This window comes from Hippoglossus stenolepis, chromosome 13 (assembly GCF_022539355.2).
Source record: "Hippoglossus stenolepis isolate QCI-W04-F060 chromosome 13, HSTE1.2, whole genome shotgun sequence".
NCBI classification, from domain to species: Eukaryota; Metazoa; Chordata; class Actinopteri; order Pleuronectiformes; family Pleuronectidae; genus Hippoglossus; species Hippoglossus stenolepis.
This window is the reverse complement of record NC_061495.1, coordinates 12114506-12140101: the sequence shown is the minus strand read 5'-3', so window position 1 is coordinate 12140101 and position 25596 is coordinate 12114506. Positions and strand designations below refer to the sequence as shown.

Genomic DNA, 25596 nt, shown 5'->3' with positions numbered 1-25596 from the left:
TTCAGGCTGAACACCTCTCACTCATATAATTACAAATTTCTAAATTTATATATGTATGTCCAGAAACGTATCTATAATTATTATATATAGATATATAACAACTGTATATATCATATTTGTACATGCAACTGTATAATAATACATACCTTTATATATTATAGTTATTGCACAATGGAAAACAGTTGTAAATGCTTCATATGATCTCAGTGTGTCTGCAGATGGTACAATATCTCCACCTAGTGGCCACATCAATTTCCGGTCTGTTTTGGAGAAACGAAACTGAAAGAGTTTTTATTTCCGTGGATATCATCAGAAACATTAATGATCCATTGTGATCAGTGGAAATGAGTGCTGCAGGCGCAGAGACCATGGCCTCTCCCGCAGATGAAGCCTGGGAGAGTTTCATTGGAGACATCAGGCCGAGGCTGAAGGAGCTGGTGGTGGTGGAGCCGCTCCTGGATCATGTGCACTTCATCGGCCCAGAGCAGAAGGAGCTCATCCTACAGAGGGCCAGGACAGAGGGGGACCGAGCGGCCGCCGATCTGCTCATCGACGCGGTCATCAGGAGGCCACATCCCGCCGGCTGGTTCCGAGCGTTTGTGGACGCGCTGGTGAAATCAGGCTGCGACTATGCTGCCGACATCATACAGGCCGGACTCCCCGAACCTGAGGTGGAGGCAGAGAATGATGAGTATGTCCGGCTCATCCAAATACTGTCCCCCAGTCTTGTGCAGATGAAGACTGATGAGGTGTGTGTGCACTGTTTGGCTGAAGGCCTGGTCACCGAAGAGGACTCCGAAAAGGTGAGTGGGTGGGATTGACAGGGAAAGTCAGATGTAAAACCACTAATGACTTTATTTTTTGATTTATTCTATTCACCTACTAGTCATTAAATAAGTACTTTTTATTCTATGAGTGCGTCAGTCACAGCAGGCATTTACAATAATTCATAACACTTCAACACATGCAGGACTCCACAATTTACACAACTTCTGTTTCTGCACTTTCTCTGACTCGACTCTGACCACAAGATGGCAGACTAATGCCCTGCTCAGTTTTGCAGGACACCACACTTCCTTGACGATTGGATAACAACCAGTCTAATCCATTTTATTGTGTCCATCATGTTGCAGATTAAAGCTGAAACAACAAGCAGAGGACCCAGGAGCGGAGCCCGTGAACTTCTGAGACGCATCGTGAGAGGTCGACCGGGGTGGTTCTCAAAATTTCTCCACATCTTGCGTGAAACTGAGCATCAGTCCCTGTATGAGCTGACAGGAGGGTCACCTGACTGCGACAAAGAAGGTGGTAAAACCTCAGTGGAGCACACACCCATGTTAAGGAATGCTACTTGAATGCTTGAATGTTAAGGAGTGAGCTGTTAAACAGGTTCTTGATGAGTGCAGCCACCTTTCTTATTCCAACTTTAACTTGAGTTCACGAACTTTAAAGGTTCAGTGTGTAGAATCTAGTGACATCTAGTGGTGAAGTTGCATGTTGCAGCTGAATAACCCCACCTTCCAAACATGAAAGAGAACCTGTGCTATCCTTCACTTGTGATAAAAACTCAAAAGGTTTTTCCAGTTTGGGCTCCTGTAAAAAACATAAAAAAAGGCCCATTCTAGGGTAAAGAAACAACAATTCATACAATTTAGATGAAACACACTAGTGAAAACATCACAAGGATTATTTTATTTTCAATTTCTGCCAAAAGATCCCTTCCAACTAAATCTTACACACTGGACCTTTAAGACGATTAAAGTCATGAGTAATTATTAATAATAATAATACTCTCAAAGCAATTTCTAACTATAATGAAGTTTTGTTTTTTGTATTTATCCTACAGAGTTTATGGACATGACAGTAACCGAGGATCATCAGGATGAAGCCACAGGTCTCACAAAGAACCTTTCCTCAATCATCAATGAAAAAAAAAAAATATGTACCTATAGATGTTATGTCATTTGACAGTGGACATTCAATTACACTGATTAATGTCTTTCCATGTAGAAAGTTTAGATTTTATGTGTAGATACTCTTGTGTGTCATCAGTAGATTTAAAAAAGGAAAAAAGTCTAAAAAAAGTGTCCATAATTGGATATTATCTTAAGGTGGGCAGTGTTTCTAATGGGAAAAAACTGTAAAGGTAATTTAAGGTAAGATAACATAAGATAGAACTTGTCCCAAAGGATAATAACATAGAATAAAACACACAATTGACTTCACAATTTTATTCCCCATATGTATCATTCATATCCTATATATCAACATTTAATAAATTCTTATTAATTCAATATAATGTAGTCGTAAGTAGATCAGTTTCAAAATATAAAGCCATGAACTAAAAACTAGACTAAAATAGGAATAGAGCAGTATTAGAAATTACACATGCGAATTAAGTATCGCACATGAAAATTAAGATAATTTTACATTAATAATACTGCACATAATATTGGAAGTAAGGATAATGCTTTCAGGAAATTCCCTTGTATTGTTCACCTCTCTCGTATTCGAGATGCAACAGAAACCTCAGAGACAGATACTGTTTCTCAAATCCTGAGCAAGTAAATCAGAAAGGCTGATTCAGGGTGAAATCTGCAATGTTTTGGTAATTTGGGTGAACTGACCCTTTAACAGTGCATGGGTTTAAATGTATCTCCTGTCTTTCTCGCCTGTGATTTTTACATTTGGGCTGTTATCTTTCTGTCGGACTTTTTGCAGGAGCGAGCGCTGAATGCGAACAACTGCCAAAAAGCCAGAAGCCTTCACAATCAGGTGATTCAACCTTTCGTTCACCTCAGATTATATTGTATTTGAAGTATGTCAATAACCTGAACAGGTTGCTGTTGTTCTGCCCCCGGTCAATCCCACACAAAAACCAAATACATCTCTAGAATAAATGGATCTATAGTATCATACAGGCTGTGTGTGTAAACGTGGAGCGTTGCCTTCCTGACACCAAAGAATATGTTCCATGTGTGTACCATGATCAACCGCATAGAGGTCAGAGAGGACAGCGCTTCAAATATAAACCACATGCCGACTCCATATTGTGGAAAAACGTAAAGGAAAACATTTTATTCAAGTTGCTGTGAAGTCGGGGGCCCTGCTCTACACCTCCTGAGTTATACTGGGCGAACGTTCTTTGATCATTTCAATAGTCTCTGCATCAGCGTCACCTTTTTTATTGCACGGTTATTATTATGTGGACTAACGAGAGAGTAGCAATGAACAGAAAACGTGTGTGGTTACAGTACAGTTCATCCCATGCCTTTGAGTTGTACCATAAACACCGACTGTTGCCAGCCACTCTAAACAGCACAGATTACATGTGAGATTGCTCCACCCGTCTGTGGGGAGAGCTGCATGGGCAGAATTATTTGTGTGCCCCTCGGAAATGAGTTTCACTGAACCAAATCACATCGTCAAACAGGCCTGTGGCTTTTTCTCTTCTTCCATCAAACACAGCTGATTGTTGACTTCCCTTCTCTAATAAGTGGAGTGTCTGGGAACTGCTGGTAAAAGCCGAGGGGGGGCTACACCGGCCACTGTTTACTTCCTATTGTTGTTAAAGCTCTATCTTTCCGTCGAGCAGACGTCTGTTTACTTTATGTAGTTGCTTATAACAGCAGCTTTAACCTCTGGGAAGGAAAATTAAAAGCTGTCTGAGCTGAGAAAAAAAAAGAAAGTGCTGATGTGGGGGTTTGAACTCATAACGAGGGGCGGAGATGTAGAGAGAGGAGCTGAGGGGAAAGGGTTCCTTAGTCATGTTGTATCCACGGCCTGGACAGCAAGTGAGTCACAGCTCGACAGCGACTGAAAGGCAGACTGAAGTGGAGAAAGTCTGCTGTCAATAAAAACGTTACAGAAAATCACATGATGAAATCATTGACCACCCCCAAATGTGAATGATAGATAAATAATTACAGATGTGAGCTTGTGCAAGGAAATTATTCCCGGCTGTTAGAATATTTTAGAAAAATCCGAAGGCTGCTAAATTGTCTCACATCACAGTAGGTATGTGAATTAGTTTTAGATTTGTAAGGAAACAAGACATATTTGTACATGGACGATAGCATCGTCTAAATCATTTCTAAATCTTAAAAATCTTAAAGTTTGGATTAAAAATGGTCCCTACGGTTCCTCTCGGTGTTCACGTCTTAACTCCATAACACATTGTTTTATAGGTGTGCCACTCAAGTAAATTTAGTCCTTTTAATAGCAGCAGTAAGAAAACATTCCAGTACAAAACCAAAACCACCAACAGTGACAGGCGCAGCATTTTCTGGCTGCCAGTGCCTGTAATTGTGGGTTACTGACACGGACAGAAGTTTTGTCTGGTCTAAACCTCTGCTCTGCTTCACAGATGGGACTGTCCCAGAAGCAGCGGCCAGGGGCCCAGAGAGCACTGATATTCGTCTGCGAGATTATCAGATGGATGTTGCAAGACCTGCCCTGGAGGGGAAAAACATCATTATATGCCTCCCGACAGGAAGCGGTAAAACCCGAGTTGCAGTTTATATTACCAAAGAACATCTGGACGGCAGGAGGGCCGAGGGGCAGTCGGGGAAAGTGGTCGTGCTAGTGAACAAGGTACCGCGGCCTAAGTCTGGTGTTCCTGACTTATTGCTTTGTACTGTTATGGTAGCCTACTTCTGTCCCCTTCACATCCAAAGAAAACATTTTATCTTTCAGTCAGTTTGCACATATGGGTCAGCTCGCCACAAGTTACAACCCACAAGGTTTAGATTTCCCCTCTACTTTGTTACTATTTGGCACATTTGATCTCCTCTGCAGTGGGAAAAGAATCACTTCTCACATTTTTGCCAGAAGAGTTTCTTGCTATGAAACTATTTAGTTGAAAAAATAGCGATGGTATGTGACAGAAACTCACCCTGGTGATTCACGCTTCAGTACAAGAAATACTAGACTAATAACAAGGCTATAGTTGAATCTCCTCCTTGAGAAACAATGAACAATGGAATCATTGCACAATTAAATTGAAACCCAGCCCCTGTCAAAGTAAAAACAAATCCATTAACACTGCAGTTATTGTGGTCAAGAAAAAAGACACTCTCAAAATCATGTGTAGCCATAGAAACATTTTTCACGTTTAGTTAACTGTGTTTCTTCTTTGTCTTTTAATTTAGCAGCACCTTTATTGTGAAAAATGGATTTTCTCTGTTTTCCTGCAGATTCCTCTCGTTGAGCAGCATTATTCCGCAGAGTTCCTGCCTTTTCTGAAGCCCACATATAAAGTGGAGAGAGTCAGCGGAGACTGCCAGCTCAAAATCTCTTTCACAGAGATCCTGAAGAAAAATGACGTCGTCATTTGCACGGCCCAGATCCTGGAAAACCACTTGGAGAGGTCTATCACGGGAGAGGACGAGGGCGTGAAGTTAAGCGGTATGCTCTTTTAAAAGAAAGGAGTTTTCCATCCGCTGTGTTGTTTTCTTTAGATTCAGTCAAATCGATCTCACAAAACACATTAATGCGCAAGGATTCTTAAAACCTTTAGCTAAAGTCTGTCCAGGCTCAAACCACAGACACTGACAGGCTTTGGAGCAAAACACCTCATCTCCGCTGCATCTCCCCTGATGATACCTGACAGCCTCTTGTCAAAGTATTCCAGCTCTGCTCTTCACTCCTGTTGGCACTCTCCACTCCAAGGTGGAATAGCCATCTCAGTGGAACATATGCTGTTTGCTGAAACGCCTGAAAGCGTGTCCTTTTTTTTTTTTTTTCATCCTAGCTCCTGGTTTCCAGGCCACACGTCTGTTCAAGCCATCAGTGTGTGGCTGATCAAATTCACATGAGAGCTTCTATCACCCACAGCACATCAAGCTGCCACTCTCTGTACTCTGTCTCCCGGGGGACAAATTTGTATCACTCTGAGTGAACATGTAAATGTGAATGATTGTGAGTCACGTATACGAGCCGCTGGGCACTTTTTTTGTGAAAGACACAGTAGCTCAAGTTATTTTTGGGAGCAGAGAGTTTTCCAGCAAGTGTTATTTTGTGGCTTGAAGTCCTGCGTCAAAAGTTCCTGGAAAAATCCTGGCTTTTGTGGGAGGATCTTTCTTATAGAGAGATGCTATAATCTGTGAGGGACAATCATCCCTGTTTATTTAAAAAACTTAGACGAATAACAATAAAGTAGGCGTGTTTGGGTGAGAAAATTATTGTTTTTCTAAAGATGTGAGTAATTTTATCTCAGGACATTATTTTTCCTGTGACAAAAACAGAAATGTATAAACTCTTGTTTTAAAAGCAGGCAGTAATCTTACTAAACAAGTCTTTTGTCATGATCCTGCAATAAACTGCGTACTTGTCCCTAACAAGGACGTTATCAAAAAGACTGCATCACATACAATACATTAATTTATCATTTTTGTTTTCCTCTGCTTCTGTAGATCTGACACTGATCATCATAGATGAGTGTCACCACACCCAGAAAGGAGAAGTCTACAACCACATAATGATGCGCTACCTGAAGCAGAAGCACAAGAACGAAAAGATGAAGAAGGAGCAGAGGGAGACCGTGCCCCTTCCTCAGATACTTGGCCTGACTGCTTCACCCGGGGTCGGGGGAGCCAATAATATGAAGAAAGCAGTGGAGCACATTCTGCGAGTAAATGCAATTCTCAGTCCCCTTCTCCAATAGTGTCAGCACATCAGTCTATGCGGACAAAATATTAGCTAATTTCGTCGAATGTGATACAAGGTTTAGCCGCAAAAATCCCTCTGATACAGTCACTACTAAAACTGAATATATTCACATTAAAAATGTAAACATAAATCTGCCCTTAAAACAGATGTGGCAATTTCATAGACTGTATAAAAAGATGGATGACGCGTCTCTACTTTCTACATTTGGAGTCAGAGTCTGCACTGTATCGCAGTCATTTAAACAAAATATTATTTGACGTGTACAAACGTAAAACAGAATTAAGTTTAGTCCTTATATGGACTTATTGTGTTAAACTTATAGTCTGAAGGAGTATTTTTTTCACAGCTTTTGGCAACTACTAGAATATTCATGTGTCACTATCAACAGTACGAGTTTCTTTTTTGTGGTTTCAGTTTTTCAACTAAGCCCTTCCCCACTTTCATCAAGAATTCTGTTTATCCAGTTGAGCTGCTTCCAAAGTTCCACCCTGCTTATGCACACGGGGCAGCCATAAACTTTCCTACTGCCACGATAGGAAGAGAAAATTGAAAACAGCCTTTCGGTTTTTAACTCAGTGTTACACATGCCGACGTTTACTTGAAACAGACATATGTATTTTGTTTCATTCACCACCATAAATCTGTGTTTGTGTCACAGATCTGTGCAAACTTGGACGCTTACAAAATCATGACGAGCAGCCTTGGGGACTGCAAAAAGAATCCCAATAAACAGACTCTAAGTGTTGAAGACAGAATTGAGGTACATTTGTTTAACAGTGGAGTTGCCATTTTACCAAGTTTCTCTGCGAACTGTCAGTACAAGTCTTGTGGTCTTGGATATCTTTTTCAGGATCCCTTCGGTGATGTCATTAAGAAAATCATGAATGCCATTCATACTCATGCAAACCTGAGCACCAACTGTGACCTTGGTTCCCAGCGTTATGAACAATGGGTTGTTACAACGGAGCGAGAAGGTGCGTAGAGCTTATCGCATGAATTAGGATTCTCATCTTCAAATACTAACCCTTGTCGCTGTGAAGTAACATGTTAACATAACACCGGACTTTTAGGAATCTAACACCGGTTTCATTCCTTTTTTTAGCTGCAGCAAAGGAAGATCACAAAGTACGGGTTTGTGCAGAATACCTGCGACAGTACAGCGAGGCCCTGAATCTCAGCAACATCATCCGCATGTGCGACGCCTTCCGTATCCTGAATGAATACTACGAGAAGGAGATACACACAAAAATGAACCCAGATGAGATGCAGATCATACAGATCACAGACACTGAGAGATTCCTCTTCAATTTGTTTAAAGGTACAGTATGGAAACTTCTGCCACACAGACTTGGTGTATTGACAAGAAAACTGAAAAGTAGGAAGGAAGATGCAGCTGAATGTTGAATCAGTGTGGAGAGCACTGACCTCTGTTATAGACTGAGTGTTGTAGTGAGATTTTTGAATTGAAAACCTTATTTTTCACACTTGTAATAACAGTAACAGTCTAAAATACTTTTTAAAGCACAAATCATGAGGCTGGTGAAGATGCACACCTCTAGTAGTCACTCAGTGATAACAAAATTCATCACAGATAGAAATAAAATTCTTTGATTTGATTGATTTTATAGTGAATCGTAGACCTTTGAATCGAAATCGAATTGAATCGTCAATCGTGAGGTGCCGAGAGATGCCCACCCCTACTTGACACCTCTTTCCAATATTTTTTTAAATTTTTTAATAGCAAAGAAAATAAGAATTAGGTGTGACAGGAATTTAAATAATAAAAAACATGCATTTTAATCAAAAAAACGTCTGTCATGACATTAACAACTTGTGTTTCAAAAATTTGGAGTTGTTGTTTCTTCTTGAGACGGTGTTCATGTGAAATGTTATAGTCCGGAACACGTTTTTCTGATCACGAACCAAAGTTAAAACATAAGAAGTTCATTTTAACTGTGAGCAAGTGGATTTAGGCTACTCACCAGTCTTATTGCTAAGCTAAGCTACCCACCTGCTTGCTGTAGCAATAAATTTACCTGACAGGCACGAGAATGCTAGGAATCTTCTTATGTAACTCCCAGACAGAAAGCCAACACATTTCCCAAAAAGTGGAGCTATGCCTTTAACCTCTAAAATGACATGAAGACTGGACTTCTTCTTTAAAATCTGTGTCCTGCAGAGAACAAGGAAGAGCTGCAGACTCTTGCGGGGAATCCACAGTATGAAAATGACAGCCTGTCAAAGCTAAGAGGTAAAATCCTGCATGAGTTCAGCAGCAGGGAAGCGGCCAGGGGGATCATTTTCACCAAAACACGCATCAGTGCCATCGCTCTAAGCCACTGGATTCAGGAAAACCCAAAGTTTGCTGACATAGGAGTGAAAGCCTCGTATGTCATTGGAGGAGGAGACCAGAGTGTTGTCAAACCAATGACCTCTGTGAGTACACACTGCACACACTGTTCTACTCCCAACACCATGTGCACTTCAAATCCAATTTACACTTCCCACCACATTTGTGTCAATCAGGCAGAACAAAGGGACGTGTTGAAAAACTTCCACAATGGAGATGTCAACTTGCTGATTGCCACCACGGTGGCAGAGGAAGGTTTGGACATAGCGGCGTGCAATTTTGTCATCCGATACGGCCTTGTGACCAATGAGATTTCTATGATTCAGGTCAGTGAAGGCAGTAAATGAGTTAGAGCCTGTTGATTATTGCTGTTGAGTAATTGAGGTACTTTCAATGTCGACTGTAATGTCTGTACTGACTCAGTCTTTACCCTCTGCAGGCTGAAGGTAGAGGAAGAGCTGAGGACAGCACTTACACTCTGGTCGATGTCAAGAACTCTGGGGTTGCTGAGAAGGAGTGGGTCAATGAGTACCGCAAGAAGATGATGAACAAAGCCATTGAGAACATCGGATCCTTAAATCAAGCGGACTACAAAAAACAGGTTTGTCGGCAGAGGCGTTATGTTTTGGGGTTGGCAGGTCCGTCCCATTCTTGTGAACACGATATCTACAAAAAAACGTATTGAGAGAATTTTCTTCAAATTTGGTACAAACGTTCGCTTGGACTCAAGGATGAACTGATCAGATTTTGGTGGTTAAGGGTTAAGGTCACTGTGACCTCACAAAATAATCATGACTTTGGTCTTGTGAACGCAACATATCTGAAAGACCTTGAGAGAACTTCTTCAAATCAGGTACAAATGTTCGGTTGAACTCAAAGATGAACTTATTACAATATAGTGGTCACAGGTCAAAGGTCAATGTTGTGGTGACCTCATGTTCTTGTGAATAATGGATACCCATTGGGATTTCATTACATCTGGCATAAACATTCAGTTGGACGAAAGAATTTGGGTGGACAAAGGTCACAGTGGCTTCACAAAAAATGTGTTGGCCTGTCGAACAAAGACAACATGTAAAATCTGCCCTCAAATTTTGACGAGTTGTCACTTTGACTCATAGATTAATTAATTCAATTTCAGTCGTCAAAGGTCAGTGTGACCTCAAATAGGTCTGGAAATAAAGAGTATGTGGACTGAAACACTGGTTGGCGGAAGCAATAAACTGGGGGGGAGACTAGTCTTTGTTTTATGTCTTTGTGGCTGTAAGACTGTTCTCAGTGATTTCCCTTTTTTTCAGATCATAGATTTTCAGTTTCAAGCTATAACCGAGAAGAGGGTGAGATTGGCAAAGAAGAAGCAGAAAAAAATGACGAGTGAGAGTCCATCGGACGTGAAATTTACCTGCCGGGGCTGCAGCAAACATGTCTGCAATGGTGACGACATCCAGGTCATCGAAAGCATGCACAGAGTCAATGTTACTGAACAGTTTAGGTACCATTTACAATTTAAAATGTACATTTACATTATACTGATACTTTAAGTGATTTAAAAAGTCTGGAATAATTAATTATACTAGATTTTTTTTACAGTGAACTTTACATTGAGAGAGAAAACCCCTCTCCCCAAGAGCGACCTCTGGATTTGGAGACCAAAGGCTCCATAGCATGCAAGAAGTGTGGGAGGGTAAATATGTTCCAGGATTTCAGTTGTTGGTATTGTTTCGATATTTAGTTTTTGAAGGAATGATTCAAAATGTTTTGAAATAACCCTTATTTGTGATAGCTAGGTAAACTACTACAGCAGACCAGCGCTCAGTACAGTGGCCCTGAAGTGCAATTCACAACGTTAAACACAACAAATCACAAAATACAACAACAAAACACAACAACAAATTCCAAAATATTTGTAGTCAACATTTCCTTCCTGTTAAAAAGAAAGACAGTGCATCCATCCAGTCAGTGTCAATCTATTGATAGCAGGTACCTTAATTTCCGTAATTTGTCATTGTGTTTTGGAATTTGTTGATGTTTTTTGGTAATTTGCTGTTCTGTTTTGTGATTTGTTTTGGTCTGTTGCACATCAGGACCATTGTACAGAGGAACTAGTTCTATCTGCAATGTTCTACTCCTGACTTTTAAAATGGAATAAGAGAAAAGAAGGACATGATCAGTGGTTTACACTAGAATAAGCTGTTTAAAATGTGAGAGAACACGACTGCCTCATGTAATTATTTCCTAGAGGCCTTTTTTCTCCTGGATTATATTACAGCTGTTGCCACCAAATGGCATAAATATAAGCATTGATTTGTGTTGTCAGTAGATAGACATACATGCATATACTACCACATCATCCCTTTATCATTTGAACCACTGTCCTCCTCTGCAGGGATGGGGTGTGATGATGGTGTACCATGGCATCGAGTGCCCCTGCCTCAACGTGCAGAACTTCGTGGTGACGCTCAACGAAAAGACGATTTCCAACTGCACCAAGTGGAGCAAGCTGGCCGTCAGGTTTTCTGCCTTCGACTACGCTGAACAAGCGAGACAGATGGCCAGCAGCTCTGACGAGATGGACACTACTTGAATTCAAGCAATTTAGAAATGTTGGTATATGAGAAAACTTCTGAATTCTTGTATTTTCAACTGTGCATCACAAAGTCAGACTGTTAAAGAGAGCTACGTCTTCATATGAACTGGAGCTTAACAATTTTAAGATTTTCCTGTGTCTTTCCACAAATCTAATTTGCTTTTGCACGTCAAATGTTGATGTTCTACTAATAGGCTGAATTTAAAGGTGAAATGCTGGTATGATCCTAAATGTGCATCACTGGTAGTAAATGAACTTGGAAAATAAATAAATTTCCTCTCAAAGCCCTGAAGTCTCATGAGATGGGAGCCAATGAAGGCCCTCAGAGCCCACCTGTCATCACACATGCAGACAAACAGATGCTGATGAGTTTCTATGATATCCAACAGTTTGTGAGTCACAACTACTGAGCCGGTCACAGCTATTTATAGAAGTTTTCTTTCCCACTTAGTATAGATTAGTGGTACACATACAAACTCAACTCAGATTTATTTGTGCAGCACCAAATCATAACACACAGTATCCCATGGCACTTTATTTTTGTGAAGCCCTTGTTTAGATAAGTGTTATACAAAGAGAGTTATTATTATTATTATTTACATAGTAAGGTCAGCACCTCACAATATTATAGGGAAACCCGACAGTTCCCACATCGAGCAAACATAGAGCTAGATTTTTTTTTTAAATAAAATTTTTAATGGGAAGAAACCAGCAGAACCAGAGACCAGTAACAGTTGTGTCATATTTAAGATCTGTCAGACTAATTGTTATCAGTGAAATATATAGATATAATGATGTGATAATATAGCAGCACCAGCTAATAATAACAAAGACTGGACCCTCAAGTATAGATGTCTTTTTTTCTATTGCTTTTATTTCATTAACAATTAATCCATAATATAATAAAACCCTTCCCATCTCAATTGGCTCAGAGGGTAAAAAAAACAACATTTTTATTCAACTTAATTGAACAACTGATGTAAAAACGCACGAGTTGGATAGAAGGAGGAAATACCTCCAGCTTGACTGTGGCTGTGCGCGCTCACATCTGTGGAGTGGATGACTTGTTCCAAGAGCCACTTCCCAAGCAGCAGCAAGTTTGTGCGCTCCTGGAAAGTTTGCAGCGCCGCAGACTTCAGGGACTCATCTCTGTCCGCCTGCCTGAGTCGGGCTGCGCTCAGGAATGCAGCGAGGAAGAGGGAGAATAAGGAAGAGGCTCACTTTTCTCATGTGACCACACTTGCTCCAAACTCACTGCTCCGGGCCGTGTTCAGTAAGAGTGTAATGTCTGTAGATGTATTTAGTTTTAAAGTGTCTTTAAACTCAAACGCCAGGACCAGTCTCTGAGGATTACTGAGCAGAGAGAGATCTTCACAGCGACTGCATCTGCACCATGGTCAGTAATCTATTACTCTACTGTGCGCTTCACTGGTGGAAAACCAGTTTGTGAACAACAGACAGTGATAAAAGTCACTTTTTTAAAAGGATGAATGGATTTGCCCTAAAGTCAAACCGTGTGTGGTTTTAGACAGTGATTTTTCAACTTGTGTGTGTGTGTGTGTGTGTGTGTGTGTGTGTGTGTGTGTGTGTGTGTGTGTGTGTGTCCGTGTTTGTGTCTTTGTGTGTGTGTGTGTGTGTCACCTCTCAGGGCTGCAACAAGGTGCTGCTGGCGGTGTTGGGGGCGGCTGTCGTCATCACGTTGATCACAATCCCATCAGTTTATTTCAGCAGTAAGTTAAAGCTCAGGCCTCTCCTTTCTCTTCCATCTGTGTGTGTGTGTGTGTGTGTGTGTCAGTGTGTGCTGCTTGTTAGGTGGGGCTAATAACACACAACTTATATAACGTATAACTTATAAAACTATTTTCACACATGGATAATATTATCATCTATAAAACTTCTACTATTTCTTTGTTGTTGTTTTATTATGTTGCCTATATTTTTAGTTATTTCTTTGGGCTTTCCTCAAGTGACAGACCAGAAAAGCACAATATGCTTTGTGTTTATTATCATTGTCAAATCATGGCTGCCCGGAGTTGCAGTGTAAACAGCGCCACCGTGTGACGGAGTTTTATTTTGTTTCATTCCAGATTTCACTGCAAAACAATGTACCAGTCAAGTCTCTCACATTTCCCTGGTCCTACATCAAATTAATGCAGTTTACCTGTAATTTCAGAGTCCGGTGCCATCAAAAGGCCGTACTCCTTTGAGGATTACTTCAATGACACCATAAGGTGGAGATCCTACGGTTTATATTGGATATCAGGTATCAACGCCGGTCATGTCTCAACATACAAGTAATACACATAATGTGAATCCTCATGTTGTGTAAAAATCTCTCATGTGCGTATTTGTTGTACTTTCTATATGTGCAGATAAAGAATATCTGCATAAAGGGAGCGACGGGAATATCTTTCTCCACAACGCAGAAACAAAGGAGGAGTCAATATATTTGAGCAATTCAACCTTTGTAATAACTTTAATTACTTTCTAAATAATAAACACTGTTTTATCAATGTGGAATTATCGTTTAATACAAATATTTCCACTATCATTTTCACTGTAGGACCAAGTGGATGCCACAAATTACATGCTGTCTGGTGATTATATATACGTCGCTTTTGAAAGCAATTTCACAGAGGTCAGAAACCTCTGGAGAATGTTCTCCAGTTTGTTTTTTACAAAAGTTTAACTATTCTAGTTGTCCACTGTAAATGTCAATTTAATCACAGGAAACTTTATTAAAGTCTGAAAAGATTTGTGTTTAATATCCTACAGAAATGGAGACATTCATTTACGGCCTCATACTCCATCTATGACAGGAAGCATTCGTAAGTAGCCATGTTTTAATGGGACAGTGTCACTCTCAAAAAGCAGGATTCAAGAAACTGTGATTTTATGTTTCTACGGTGATAATGTTTAATTCTTCCCTGACGTTAAATCAACAGACACATCACAATGAAGTGAGTGATCATGACCTGCGATCATTTCCATGTGTCATTGCAGGACATTTGTTACGCCTGCGAATCTTCCCACTGTGGTGCAGTACTTTTCCTGGGCCCCAACAGGAAGCCAATATGTGAGTTAAAATGATCAATTTTGCAGCTACGTCAGTTTTGAAATACACTTTGCCTGTGGGTGAGGCGAAATGGGCTGATTGCGTCAGACAAAATGAATAAAGGATATTTGATGAAGTACATTTATGAATACATTTATACATTTGTGGATTTCTGTCATTTGTTTATTCATTTGATTACGGACAGTGCTCACTAATCAACAGACATTATACTGTAAATTAATTATAAAGCCAGTTTTTACAAGGAAACCTGAAATAGAATAAAACGCTCTATTTCATAAATATATAATTACAAATATCTATGTTTTCTTGTGCATTATACATACCATCCACATTAACTGTATAAGAAACCCATGATTAAAATACCACACTCGATAAGAACGAAAAGAAAATAATCAATGTTTAAAATCCATTATAAGAACCAAACAATACAATACAACGCTCAGATACAATACAAAGCCACAACTATGCATGTAAACTAAAACATGTGAGATAAAGTGGAATAATTACATTTGAGGTTGGGTTTGCTTTAAGCCATGTCTTAAGTTTGTATTTAAAGGTTGGGTCATTGTTGTTTCAATCAGATTTGGAACACATTTGGAGATAAAATCATCAAAAACTGTCAAATTAAAAAATCTAAAATTGTTTTTCGCAGGTTTACGTCTCAGACTTCAACATTTTTTTCAAATCTGGTGTCACTGCTGAAGCCATACAAGTGACTCACAATGGCAAAAAGGATGAGATCCTCAATGGCATCCCTGACTGGGTGTATGAGGGTGAGTGACAGGAACTGTTTCAGAGGTCCCCATGTGGCATGTGTGTGTCAGATGATCATTGAGTGTGTGTTTTGTCCGCAGAGGAAGTGTTTGCATCAAACGGGGCAATATGGTGGTCGTCAACCGGGAAGTTCTTTGCTTATCTGGAGGTAAATGATACAGATGTTCACAAAGTGGAGTTCTCCTGGTATGGATCCGAGCAATATCCTCAAACCGTGGCTGTTCCGTACCCTAAGGTGGGATAACATTCAACATAACAGTTAAAAGATCACTTGTAATGAATTTAAAGCACAAATTCTAGTAACTTCTCTGTTCAATTTGTCCTTATCACAATTCATCTTCCACACAATGTGATTATTCATTACGAATGTGTAATATATTGTATCTTGTGAAGGCTGGATCGAGCCTGACCAAGGTGAAACTGTTTGTGGTTGATACCAGGAATCCGACCCTCCGCACACATGTGCTGGCTCCTGCGTCCGTTTCTTCAGGGTCTGTAGATTCTCCAGTTCGCAGCATGACTTAAATCCCTCCACGTTTTTTCAAAGCATGAGGCAAATACAACATCTTCACGGTCTGCCTTTATGTGAAAGCCCTGTCACTTTCTGTTGCCTTTTACTCAGTGATCACATTTTGTGCTCAGTGACCTGGGTTACAGACGAACGCTTCGCGGTGCAGTGGCTCACGAGGAAGCAGAATTACGTGGTCGTGCAGATCTATGACCTCGTTGGAAGCATCTGGAGAGAAATGCAGGTATCTGTCACTCCTCTGATGATCTCAAGGATTAAATGCTCATGCAAGTAAATGCCCATTAACAGAATATAATGTCTCAACATCTCTGCTCTCTATAGAAATTTGAGCAAACAAGCAAAACAGGCTGGGTCGGCCATGTGAGTTTCCAAAGATTATCACCATTTATTGATCCTCAGCATTTGATTTGTTGGATAACCCTAAAATATTTATTTTTGTTTTTCCAGTATGTGCCTTTCCCTGTTTTCTTTGCTGAGGATAAACTCAGTTTCTACAAAGTGATGAGCGACACTAAGGGCTACAAGCACATTCATTATGTAAAAGATGTAAGTCTGTTCAACTATGCAAAAAGTCACTCGTATTTTGTTGCGAGCGTTACGTTACGTTCACTGTGGGTTTTGTGTCGTTAAGGGCAAAGCGACACCGATCACCTCTGGGAAGTGGGAAGTCATCTACATATCCAAATTAACCAGTGGTGCCATGTGAGTGATGACACCATACATTTCTGAGCAAACTACATAAACCTTAAAGCATATTTGGCAGAAAAATGAATTCAAAGCCTCCTTAAAACTCTTTTCCACAGATATTTTGTGAGCAATGAGTACCAAGGAATAGCCGTAAAGAGACATCTTTACAAGTAAGCAAATCTTTTCATTTGTGTGACTGATCTCGTTTGTTTTATCGCTCCTTCTTTATTGTTGATCGAATTTTCCCTTTGTCCTCATTATTGTAATCATGGCTTCATGGATTCCTGGAAGACAGGGGGCAGATTTGGGATGAATTAACGATAGTAACGATATAATATTACAGCAGTAACAAGAACTGAATGATGTGACCGACATGTGCTGCTGCTTGTTTGTTCTTTAGACTTCTGATTGGAAGCAGCTCCTCTGCCCCTCAGTGCCTCACCTGCGACCTGCACCAGGACAGGTGTCAGTACAACTCGGCTTACTTCAGCCTGGACGCCTCTTTCTACCGAATGGACTGCTACGGTCAGTTACTCCCACCACCTTCTCTTAAGCAATGATTCATCTATGGTTAACATGCAGGAAGTCATCTGTGGTGCGCAGCATCGGTGAACCATAATCTGAGCTAAAATAATCATGTCTGAAGTCACACAAAAGACCTGATGTGTAATCAACTGTTTGTACGTTTTCTATTTTTGTTCATGCCAGGACCTGGATTGCCCCTCTACACACTCATGGACAACAGGGGCCCAGGTGCAGGTATGTAAACATGCAACATTTTCCAAGTTTCATGAACTCACCCCAGGACAGTGGTTGATTTATTTACTAGAATTGCATAATTTGACAGAAATTATAATCTCACTTTGTGTGCCATTCAGATGTGCACCATAACAAATTTATTATTAATATAAGTATATATGTAGTATGTAAAATGTTTCTGTTGTTACACATGATTGATTGTACACTATAGTAAAAAATGATTACACACATGTTCTGTTTCTCATGGCTAAACTATTACCCTCCCCAGGTTTTTAAAATATTTTTATATAAAAATGATAATCTAGTGTAAAAAAATGTTTGAAAATGCACATCTGCACACAATACCATACACGGTATTTGTTGATGTATTTAGATTTCCCATTACAGAATTTGCATGTGGCTTGAGTATGGATCCAGTCTTGGTAACAGTAAAACAAAACAGTAAAAAAATAAAGAATCAAAAGAAATGAAATAAAGAATCAAAAGAAATGAAATAAAGAATCAAAAGTAAGGTCTTGTTGCAGTTAAATAGTTTTTCTGTCTCAAAGGCTGACATCACACGTGATGATTACACATGCACATCTATGATTTCTAATATGATTAGTGGTTATTCTCTTTTTCTTTTTCTTTACAGAGATCTCCACCCTTGAAGACAACAAGGACTTGGGAAATGTTCTTTCTGAATTCCACTTGCCCACGATGCAGTACGGCACACTGAAGGTTGCAGGATTTGGTGAGACAACACAAGCTTGAAGGTTCCCCCAAGAAATGTTTGAAGACATATACATATTTAGCTAAAATGTCTTAAAGGCCTATCTATAGGTACCAATATACAAATATCTTTAATTCAAAACTTAACTGTTGGACACAAGACATTTCCTACTCTACTGAAAAGGCTATTTTCAGCGTATGTGCACAGGAGGCTTCAATTTTCCACATCACACTTGTGAAACACTGTGATAAAAGATTTTAGGATTCAACTCTGCACATTCATCATTCTGCACAGTGATGGTCAAACATCCAAGTAAAGTCAAACATAAGTTTGAGTGTAATAGACATTTAATTTACATGCATTTTATCATATAGAAAGTTCCAAATGAGGTTTTACTTTTTTCTATCTAAATGGTCACATCTTTCTTTTGGAGACTTCAAGCATGTGATGTAATTGGTGGATTAGTGTTGAAGTAAAGACTTCAGGGAACAGAAAAAATTATAATTATTAGAAACTAAATTTTATGGGAAGACGTTATAATGTTATTTAATTACACCTTTGTAGTTTAAACATAAATGTCTCTTTTATTTTTTCCAGATATGTGGTATCAAATGATGTTGCCGCCAAATTTTAAGAAATCGAAGAAATACCCTCTTCTCATTGACGTGTAAGTGAACAACCCCCCTCTGCGCTAATCCTATGAAAAATTCAGCGAACATCTCTTAATGTGCTGTCGCTGTCCCCGTGCAGGTACGGCGGCCCCTGTAGTCAGAGGGTGAACTACCGGTTCAAGCTGAACTGGGGCACGTACCTCTCCAGCTCACACGGGATCATAATCGCCAGCTTCGATGGAAGGGGGAGCGGTTACCAGGGCGACGAAATAATGCACGCGGTCTACAAGCGCCTCGGGACCTTTGAAGTAGAAGATCAGATAACTGCTGTGAGGTAAAAAAAAAAAGACCTTCACATGCACGATTTATACAAAAAACAAATGAAATAAAGGTAAATCCCTGAATAAGTGGACGTCCGAATACGTTTCTATCGCTTTTTAGAATAATTCTTGATTTCTATGTTATAGGAAATTCATTGACATGGGTTTTATCGACAAAGACAGAATAGCCATATGGGGCTGGGTAAGTTCTCTGTATTTCTCATGTGCTTATCTTTGTATTTCATGTTTTCTTTATGCATTCACTGAATATCCTCAATTGTGATCTTCAGTCATACGGTGGTTATGTTACCTCAATGGCCTTGGGAGCTGGAACTGGAGTCTTCAAGTGTGGAATCGCAGTTGCTCCAGTAGCCAAGTGGGATTATTATGGTGAGTTTACATGCTATAGTGGATGGATGGATGGATTCCTTCTTTATTATAATTTAACATTATGTGTGTAAACAGCTCAGTGTGTATACTTATGAAGATCTGGTAGTAGAAATAGAACGTATTAATCCTTATTGTGTTTTCATTTAGATATAATCACCAGAAACAATGAGTCATTTTGTTTTCTCTTCCTCTGCACCACCACATTTCCACAGTAGCCCAGACAGAACAAACTAATCCCCGGCTCAGGACAGGGACCAGCACATTCTTATGTCACCTCTCTTTAGCTTCAGCGAATGACTTTCTCTGCTATGATCACCAATGTTGGAACCTCCTCTAGTCTCACCATGGTTTCTATTGACTTTGTCGGCTGTGGCTCAGGAGGCAGAGAGGATCGTCCACTAACTGGTGGTGAATCGATGCTTGGCTCCTGTAGTCCCCATTCCGAAGTGTCCTAATATTGTCCCGACAGCTGTATGAATGGGTGAAGCGTTTTCAGTGGTTGATAAGACTGGGAAGTCATTACACAAATACAGTTCATACACTATTTACAATTTGTGCAAAGTATGAAGCTCACAATGAAACTTTTTGTTTCCATCCGGGGAGGATTGGGCCCAGCTCACTTCTCCAGATACACACAAAGTTTAAAGCAAGTATATCAGTGACCTTATGACAGGGTCAGAATAATAGAAAACAGTTTGCTAACTACATTACCCTTAAACATCATTGCTTGAGGTTAGAATCCTTAGTCAGTGGAGTTCCTCCTTAAGAATTAAAATCTCTATTCAATTTCTCTGAAAACCTTTTTTTTTTATTTTGAATATATATTTTATTATTTGTATTCATTTAATTTGTGGTATTGGTTTTCTCCTGCAGATGCGGTGTACACTGAACGCTACATGGGCACACCTACAGAGAATGCAGACGCTTACAAAGTAAATATCACACAAGCTCAAGTGCATTCATCTTTTTAAAACTACAGCACATTCCTGACTTGATATGTGTTATTAACTGTAGAAAATGTCTCTTTTAATTGAACAGAACTCCACAGTGACAGCCAGAGCAAAGAACTTCAAAAATGTAAACTATCTGTTGGTTCATGGCACAGCCGATGGTACGTTCAACCATGTCATTCTAATACTCTTTTCCAGCCCTAGTTCTCCTCAGTGTATGTGACGCAGTGGTGCCGTCTTGTTGTTCTGGGTTTGTACCCTCATGGTTGAATGCACTTATTGTAAGTTGCTTTGGATAAAAGCGTCAGCTAAATGAAATGTAATGTAATGTAATGTGAACAAATAGACTGTTTTTGCCTTGATGGAAACTTGAGCTTTGATGTTGGGTCACGTACTGACAGCACTGTCTTTCCTATAGACAACGTCCATTTCCAGCAGGCGGCACAGATTGCCAAAGCTCTGGTGTACGAGCAGGTGGACTTTGAGACGATGGTAAATATTGGCTCGGGGAAGTGGGACTAATATTGACCTTGATGGTGTTTTTTAATGCAGGTTTCAAATGGGGGGAAAAAACATGTATTACGTGTTTTTTCTTGCACGGTCTCAAATATGTAGGCTATGATTTAAATGTGTGTTATTAAAATGGAATAACTAATCTGACTTTGGTGTTAATTTCAGTGGTATACTGACAGGGACCACGCTCTCGGTGGACCGGCCTACCATCACATGTACAACGTCATGAGTCACTTCCTGCAGAAATGTCTCCTCAATCCCAAATAGATGTGAAGAGCGTGAAGGCTTTTAAAATGAAGATTACCACAGTGTCTTTGTTCACTGTTGTGTTGCTGTATCTCACTGATATTCTGAAACGTCAGGTCGAACAATTTGTTATCGCTTTTATGTGCAATTAATATTTACTGCTTGAACAAATGAGAGTTTGTATTTTATGTGGAACTTTTTCAAAATAGGTGTTGTTTAAATTTTAATAAAAACAATTGCATGCATTTATAGTCAAAGACATTTTGTGAATAAGATGGCAAAGTATTTAAATTGCTCTGCCCTGATTTAAATGTTTTGGTAGAGTGGGAACATTTGTCATGTTGTAATGAAGGTCAAATAAACATTGTTTGAAATATACCGGTTTCATTGTTTTTCTCATTAAGTAGAGTTGAGTTTTACTTCAAATAAATTGTCCCAAGCATCTTATTTTAAAAGTGTTTTTTCAAGTTATAATATAGAGTTAGAAAATGTGTATATAGAGTAGAAAAGATGAATTCTTTCTTGGTATAAACAAACTTCAGTGACAGGGAGACAGGTCCACTTCATTATGCAGGGATTTCAGCATTAATAACTGATGTGAGAGATAAGCTTATTTTACAGTCAATAAATTTACAAATAAAATCTTAACAATGTAGGTATCATCTTTACGTCATATGCAGCAGGTCTAATATATAGAGAACAAAATTATAAATCAACTGATATTGGAAATTCCACATTGTCCCTTAATATTTAGATACATGAGCACAAGCAAAATATGAAGGTATTGTCCACTTGCAATTAATTGATATTCAGTAAAGATATACCAATAAAAACTTTAAAATGTGTAATTCATTTCTGTCTTTAGTAGTAATTATTGATACAATTATTTTTGAGTGTAATATTATTTAAAATTTGTTTTTTATGTATATTTCTGGAGGTAAACTTCATTTGCTTTAATAATATGATTTGCCTATAGGAGAAAGCTTTCTGTTTCCCGAGAGGCAACAGTTCAAACACATCTGGGTGCCGCTATTTATTTGTCAGGGCAGAGGTCATGTTTGATTGTGACACCTAAAGTAGCAGCTTTTATCACTCAGACGTTGTTTTTCAAGTCTAACAGATCCAGTGGACTGAGACGGAAGCTGACTAATGGGTTGAGATAAGTGAGGATGTGCTGAGGTCTGTGTGACGAGGGAGTCACCTGAGAGAGAGCTCCTCAGCTCGACTATATAAGATCCAGCAGATCAAGAGGGGACCATGAAACAGCTGCAGAAGCCAAGAGAGAAGACGGACAGCAGTCAACGCACTTTTCAATTCCCTCTGTCAGACGCTCAACATAAAGGAGCACAGGTGAGACATGCACCGTATCTTGTCACGAAAAACTTTTACTCCGACGTGGTGAAGTGAAATAATCTCAACATGTTTTTTTTCTCTCCGTCTGTGTTCACGTTTCAGAAACTCAAACGATGACAAGCGTCCACACTTTGTCCGGACTCCTGCTTCTCATCATCATCCAAAGCAGCTGGCAGGTGCCTGACCAGGACACAGATCGTAACTCCATGTAAGATCAACTCTGCTTTCCTTCTTTCTCACTGGCTCAACAGGGGACTCCACAGGTTTTATCGAAGGTTTAGATTTTTCGCAGCAAGTAACCAGAGTTGAACATAATTTGTAGAAACTCTCATCAAAACTATTTATCTATTTATTTTTATGGGTTTCCCTCAGTCAAAAAAGAAATTACATGCAGTGAGCAGTCTGTATTGCCACTGACTGTTCCACATTTTGCAAACAGATGAAAAGTAATGTCTTGTAATTTCAGCTGGAATTTGTAATAGAAATGAGAAAACCTGCAGCAAAAGTTCATTTTAATTTACAGATTAGTAAAATTATGTAAGATTACACTTATTCATGTTTCTAACAAAAATGTTTTAAAAAAATATTCTAATGCCTTAGTTTATGTTCATGAATTGTGACTTTAATGTTTTAATGTTATGTTATCAATTAAGTTAACTAAATGTTAACTTAATTGATGCATGACAAAAATTGCCTAAGTTTTGCTTGTGCTCATTAAATCTTTTAAAATCTAATTTTAAGAATCTAGGACCACAGCATCAATGAGATCCACATTTACGGTTATGATCACTGATGATGAAATGTGAGCATAGTGATTAGTGGATGAGGATGGTGAAGCTGCTGGAAGAACAGCTGTGGCGTGGGGGAGATTTTGGCAAATCAAAACTCCCCCAGGAGACCCTGCAAGAGAGAGGAAGAACAGAGGAGAGGGGGCAGGGAGGGTAGGGTATGAAAAATGAGAACAAATAGGTTTGCATGCAGCGCAGGTAGAACCACATGACAGGAAGAGGAGGGTTGGAAGTGAGAGTGCGTCCTGCTCGGCTCGGCTGTATCAATGTCTCTTTCTTGCAGGTTATTGCCCGAAAACTCCATGATGACGGAACCAATTGAGCTCCCAAAGAGACATTCAGAGGGAACATTTTCAAACGACTACAGTAAATACTTGGAGACAAGACGAGCACAAGACTTTGTCCAGTGGCTAAAGAACTCAAAAAGGAATGGGTGAGTGTGTCCTGTCCGGCTCCTGCACAGATCCCAGCTTGTGCTCGGGCACCTATCGTTTTGGCCTCTAAATAATTAGGAGCCCTTTTTGCGAGACATTTCTCAAAATGTTTTTTTTTTATTTGTATGTTTTTTTTAATATTACCCATGATGGCATCAGTTCTCAATTTAAAACATTTAAGATCTAATTCTGCGAGTCCTTTCCCTTACGGCACAGTCTCGCATGCGTGAATGTGCGAGCAAGGAGGCAAAGAATCTGTTTCATTGTGGTGCAGCAGATCCACAGTGCAGGGGCTTTGACCAACATTATTTGCATTGCCTTCGCGTATGTGTGACCGTGACCTCATCCTTAGTCACGACGATTTACGCACCTGAATTGGCATCAAGTTTACGTTTGCCTGACGTTAATCAGGTAACGATGGGATTTGAAAGCCTCGATATTGTTTGTCACTGTTGTGAAATTGAACATCAGAGACATGTATTACCATAATTCGTTATTATCAAACATCCTTAAAATAAATAAACATGTGGCTAACAGATGCACTTCTGTTTGTAACTTTATTTTAATAATTAATTAATTTAATAATACCTTTTTAATAATTATGAGAGGGGTGCCCTTATTTTCACTTAAGCACCTGCCCCCCAAAATATGCAAGCACGGCCCTGTGACCTCTTATTACTGAATCACTTCATCTTGGGGCATAACTTGAATTATTATGAATGTTGTAATATATTGAGGAATTGACTATAATTGTGTTGTCTCTGGATCTGATTTGATTTCAAGTCTAATCAAGCTTATTCAAAAATGATTTTGTCGTTTGTACGGCAGTTGAAATGAATGTATGTGTTTCTGCAGGAGTCTATTTAGACGCCATGCGGACGGCACCTACACCAGCGACGTGAGCTCCTACCTGCAGGACCAGGCAGCCAAGGAGTTTGTGTCCTGGCTGAAGACCGGCCGGGGCAGGAGAGAGTAGACTCCACCACGTCAGAGCGCCACCACCAGCTCCCCATTAATAATGCAAAGATTCCCACTGACTCTGTGCCATTATATGTTTCACTGTCTGTACGAGCCTTGTCATGCTATTAAATTCCCATCATAAAATCTCTGTCGGCCTTCGGTGGTTGAAGGAAATGTTCAAATGCAGAAAAGTACATTTGAAATGTGTGTCAATCCTAAATGCTGGTGATTTTCATCAAGCACTCACATCATGATTCTTCTTTTCACATTTTTTCACATGATTTCACATTTTCTTCTTCCTTCTCATATACCCTTAAAAAGAATAAGACACAATTATTGATCTGGATTCTGCAAGTTCACTAATTACGTCTGTAGATAGTCTCGATACCTTTTCTAATAATTCAGAAAAGTCATATTTAGTTTTCAATAAAGAAATGTGTACAATCAATGAGTTCCCTCTTGGTTTGACAAGGATCGCTCTCCATCTCACAGCACAGGATCCACCTGTTAATGTGCATCAGTAATTTCATAAAAATGAATTAAAAACATGGTCAATTTAATCAATAATAGTTTAAAAGAACTTTTTTGCTTCATTACCCAAAATTATTATGGATATCAGTGTTAATATTTGGCCAAGAAACTGAATTTGACAGCGTCCCAGTGTTTTTTTCTGCCATGCTCACTTAATCCTCCTGTTTAAAGAAGCAGAACCAAACTCAGTAAACACGCCATGCAGTCCCCAGGGGGAGCTGTGCGCTGGGATTACTACCATGTAATAACATGATGTGTCACCTGTCAACTGATCACTGGATCTCCCACTGAGGCTCTGACAGCACACCAAGGACACTGGTCATGCTAAATGAAAGGAAGCGTAATTATGTGATTGGA

The 25596-nt window shown here is 39.6% G+C and overlaps 3 protein-coding genes across 4 annotated transcripts; all 3 read left to right on the top strand.

Moving 5' to 3' along the window:
* Positions 1 to 253: 253 nt before the first annotated feature.
* On the top strand, positions 254 to 11890 carry ifih1 (interferon induced with helicase C domain 1). The gene is made up of 16 exons (XM_035174396.2): positions 254 to 803; positions 1134 to 1305; positions 1847 to 1894; positions 2722 to 2775; positions 4367 to 4593; positions 5196 to 5406; positions 6414 to 6631; positions 7328 to 7429; positions 7520 to 7643; positions 7772 to 7987; positions 8849 to 9105; positions 9196 to 9345; positions 9459 to 9620; positions 10318 to 10511; positions 10610 to 10703; positions 11406 to 11890. Exons 1-16 carry the CDS (start codon positions 345 to 347, stop codon positions 11601 to 11603), a joined length of 2886 nt encoding a protein of 961 aa, XP_035030287.1. The 5' UTR covers positions 254 to 344; the 3' UTR covers positions 11604 to 11890.
* A 766-nt stretch (positions 11891 to 12656) lies between these two features.
* LOC118119918 (fibroblast activation protein, alpha) lies at positions 12657 to 21551 on the top strand. Of its 2 annotated transcripts, XM_047342700.1 has the most exons (26): positions 12657 to 13002; positions 13255 to 13336; positions 13780 to 13869; positions 13979 to 14073; positions 14170 to 14244; positions 14382 to 14434; positions 14610 to 14682; positions 15335 to 15455; positions 15537 to 15691; positions 15850 to 15947; positions 16079 to 16208; positions 16307 to 16345; positions 16433 to 16531; positions 16617 to 16687; positions 16789 to 16842; positions 17073 to 17197; positions 17381 to 17431; positions 18066 to 18164; positions 18741 to 18810; positions 18894 to 19088; positions 19222 to 19276; positions 19365 to 19464; positions 20338 to 20396; positions 20503 to 20575; positions 20833 to 20906; positions 21093 to 21551. In XM_047342700.1, exons 1-26 carry the CDS (start codon positions 13000 to 13002, stop codon positions 21192 to 21194), a joined length of 2241 nt encoding a protein of 746 aa, XP_047198656.1. In that variant the 5' UTR covers positions 12657 to 12999; the 3' UTR covers positions 21195 to 21551. The 2 variants fall into 2 exon arrangements, with proteins under 2 accessions (XP_047198656.1, XP_047198657.1); XM_047342701.1 differs by lacking the exons at positions 12657 to 13002; positions 13255 to 13336 and having other exon boundaries at positions 13823 to 13869; positions 14170 to 14203.
* A 762-nt stretch (positions 21552 to 22313) lies between these two features.
* On the top strand, positions 22314 to 25159 carry gcgb (glucagon b). Its single transcript, XM_047342662.1, has 4 exons — positions 22314 to 22523; positions 22629 to 22734; positions 23598 to 23747; positions 24604 to 25159. Exons 2-4 carry the CDS (start codon positions 22640 to 22642, stop codon positions 24722 to 24724), a joined length of 366 nt encoding a protein of 121 aa, XP_047198618.1. The 5' UTR covers positions 22314 to 22523; positions 22629 to 22639; the 3' UTR covers positions 24725 to 25159.
* Positions 25160 to 25596: the final 437 nt, after the last annotated feature.

Excerpts from the sequence above, each read along its gene's own strand:
- gcgb (XM_047342662.1), top strand. The coding sequence starts at position 22,640 with ATGACAAGCGTCCACACTTTGTCCGGACTCCTGCTTCTCATCATCATC. Across the intron at positions 22,735-23,597 it reads GACACAGATCGTAACTCCAT|GTTATTGCCCGAAAACTCCA; the intron begins GTAAGATCAACT and ends TCTTTCTTGCAG. Across the intron at positions 23,748-24,603 it reads AAGAACTCAAAAAGGAATGG|GAGTCTATTTAGACGCCATG; the intron begins GTGAGTGTGTCC and ends GTGTTTCTGCAG.
- LOC118119918 (XM_047342700.1), top strand. Across the intron at positions 13,870-13,978 it reads CGGTTTATATTGGATATCAG|ATAAAGAATATCTGCATAAA; the intron begins GTATCAACGCCG and ends CTATATGTGCAG. Across the intron at positions 14,683-15,334 it reads CCCCAACAGGAAGCCAATAT|GTTTACGTCTCAGACTTCAA; the intron begins GTGAGTTAAAAT and ends TGTTTTTCGCAG.
- ifih1 (XM_035174396.2), top strand. The coding sequence starts at position 345 with ATGAGTGCTGCAGGCGCAGAGACCATGGCCTCTCCCGCAGATGAAGCC. Across the intron at positions 2,776-4,366 it reads CCAGAAGCCTTCACAATCAG|ATGGGACTGTCCCAGAAGCA; the intron begins GTGATTCAACCT and ends TCTGCTTCACAG. Across the intron at positions 9,621-10,317 it reads AAGCGGACTACAAAAAACAG|ATCATAGATTTTCAGTTTCA; the intron begins GTTTGTCGGCAG and ends CCTTTTTTTCAG.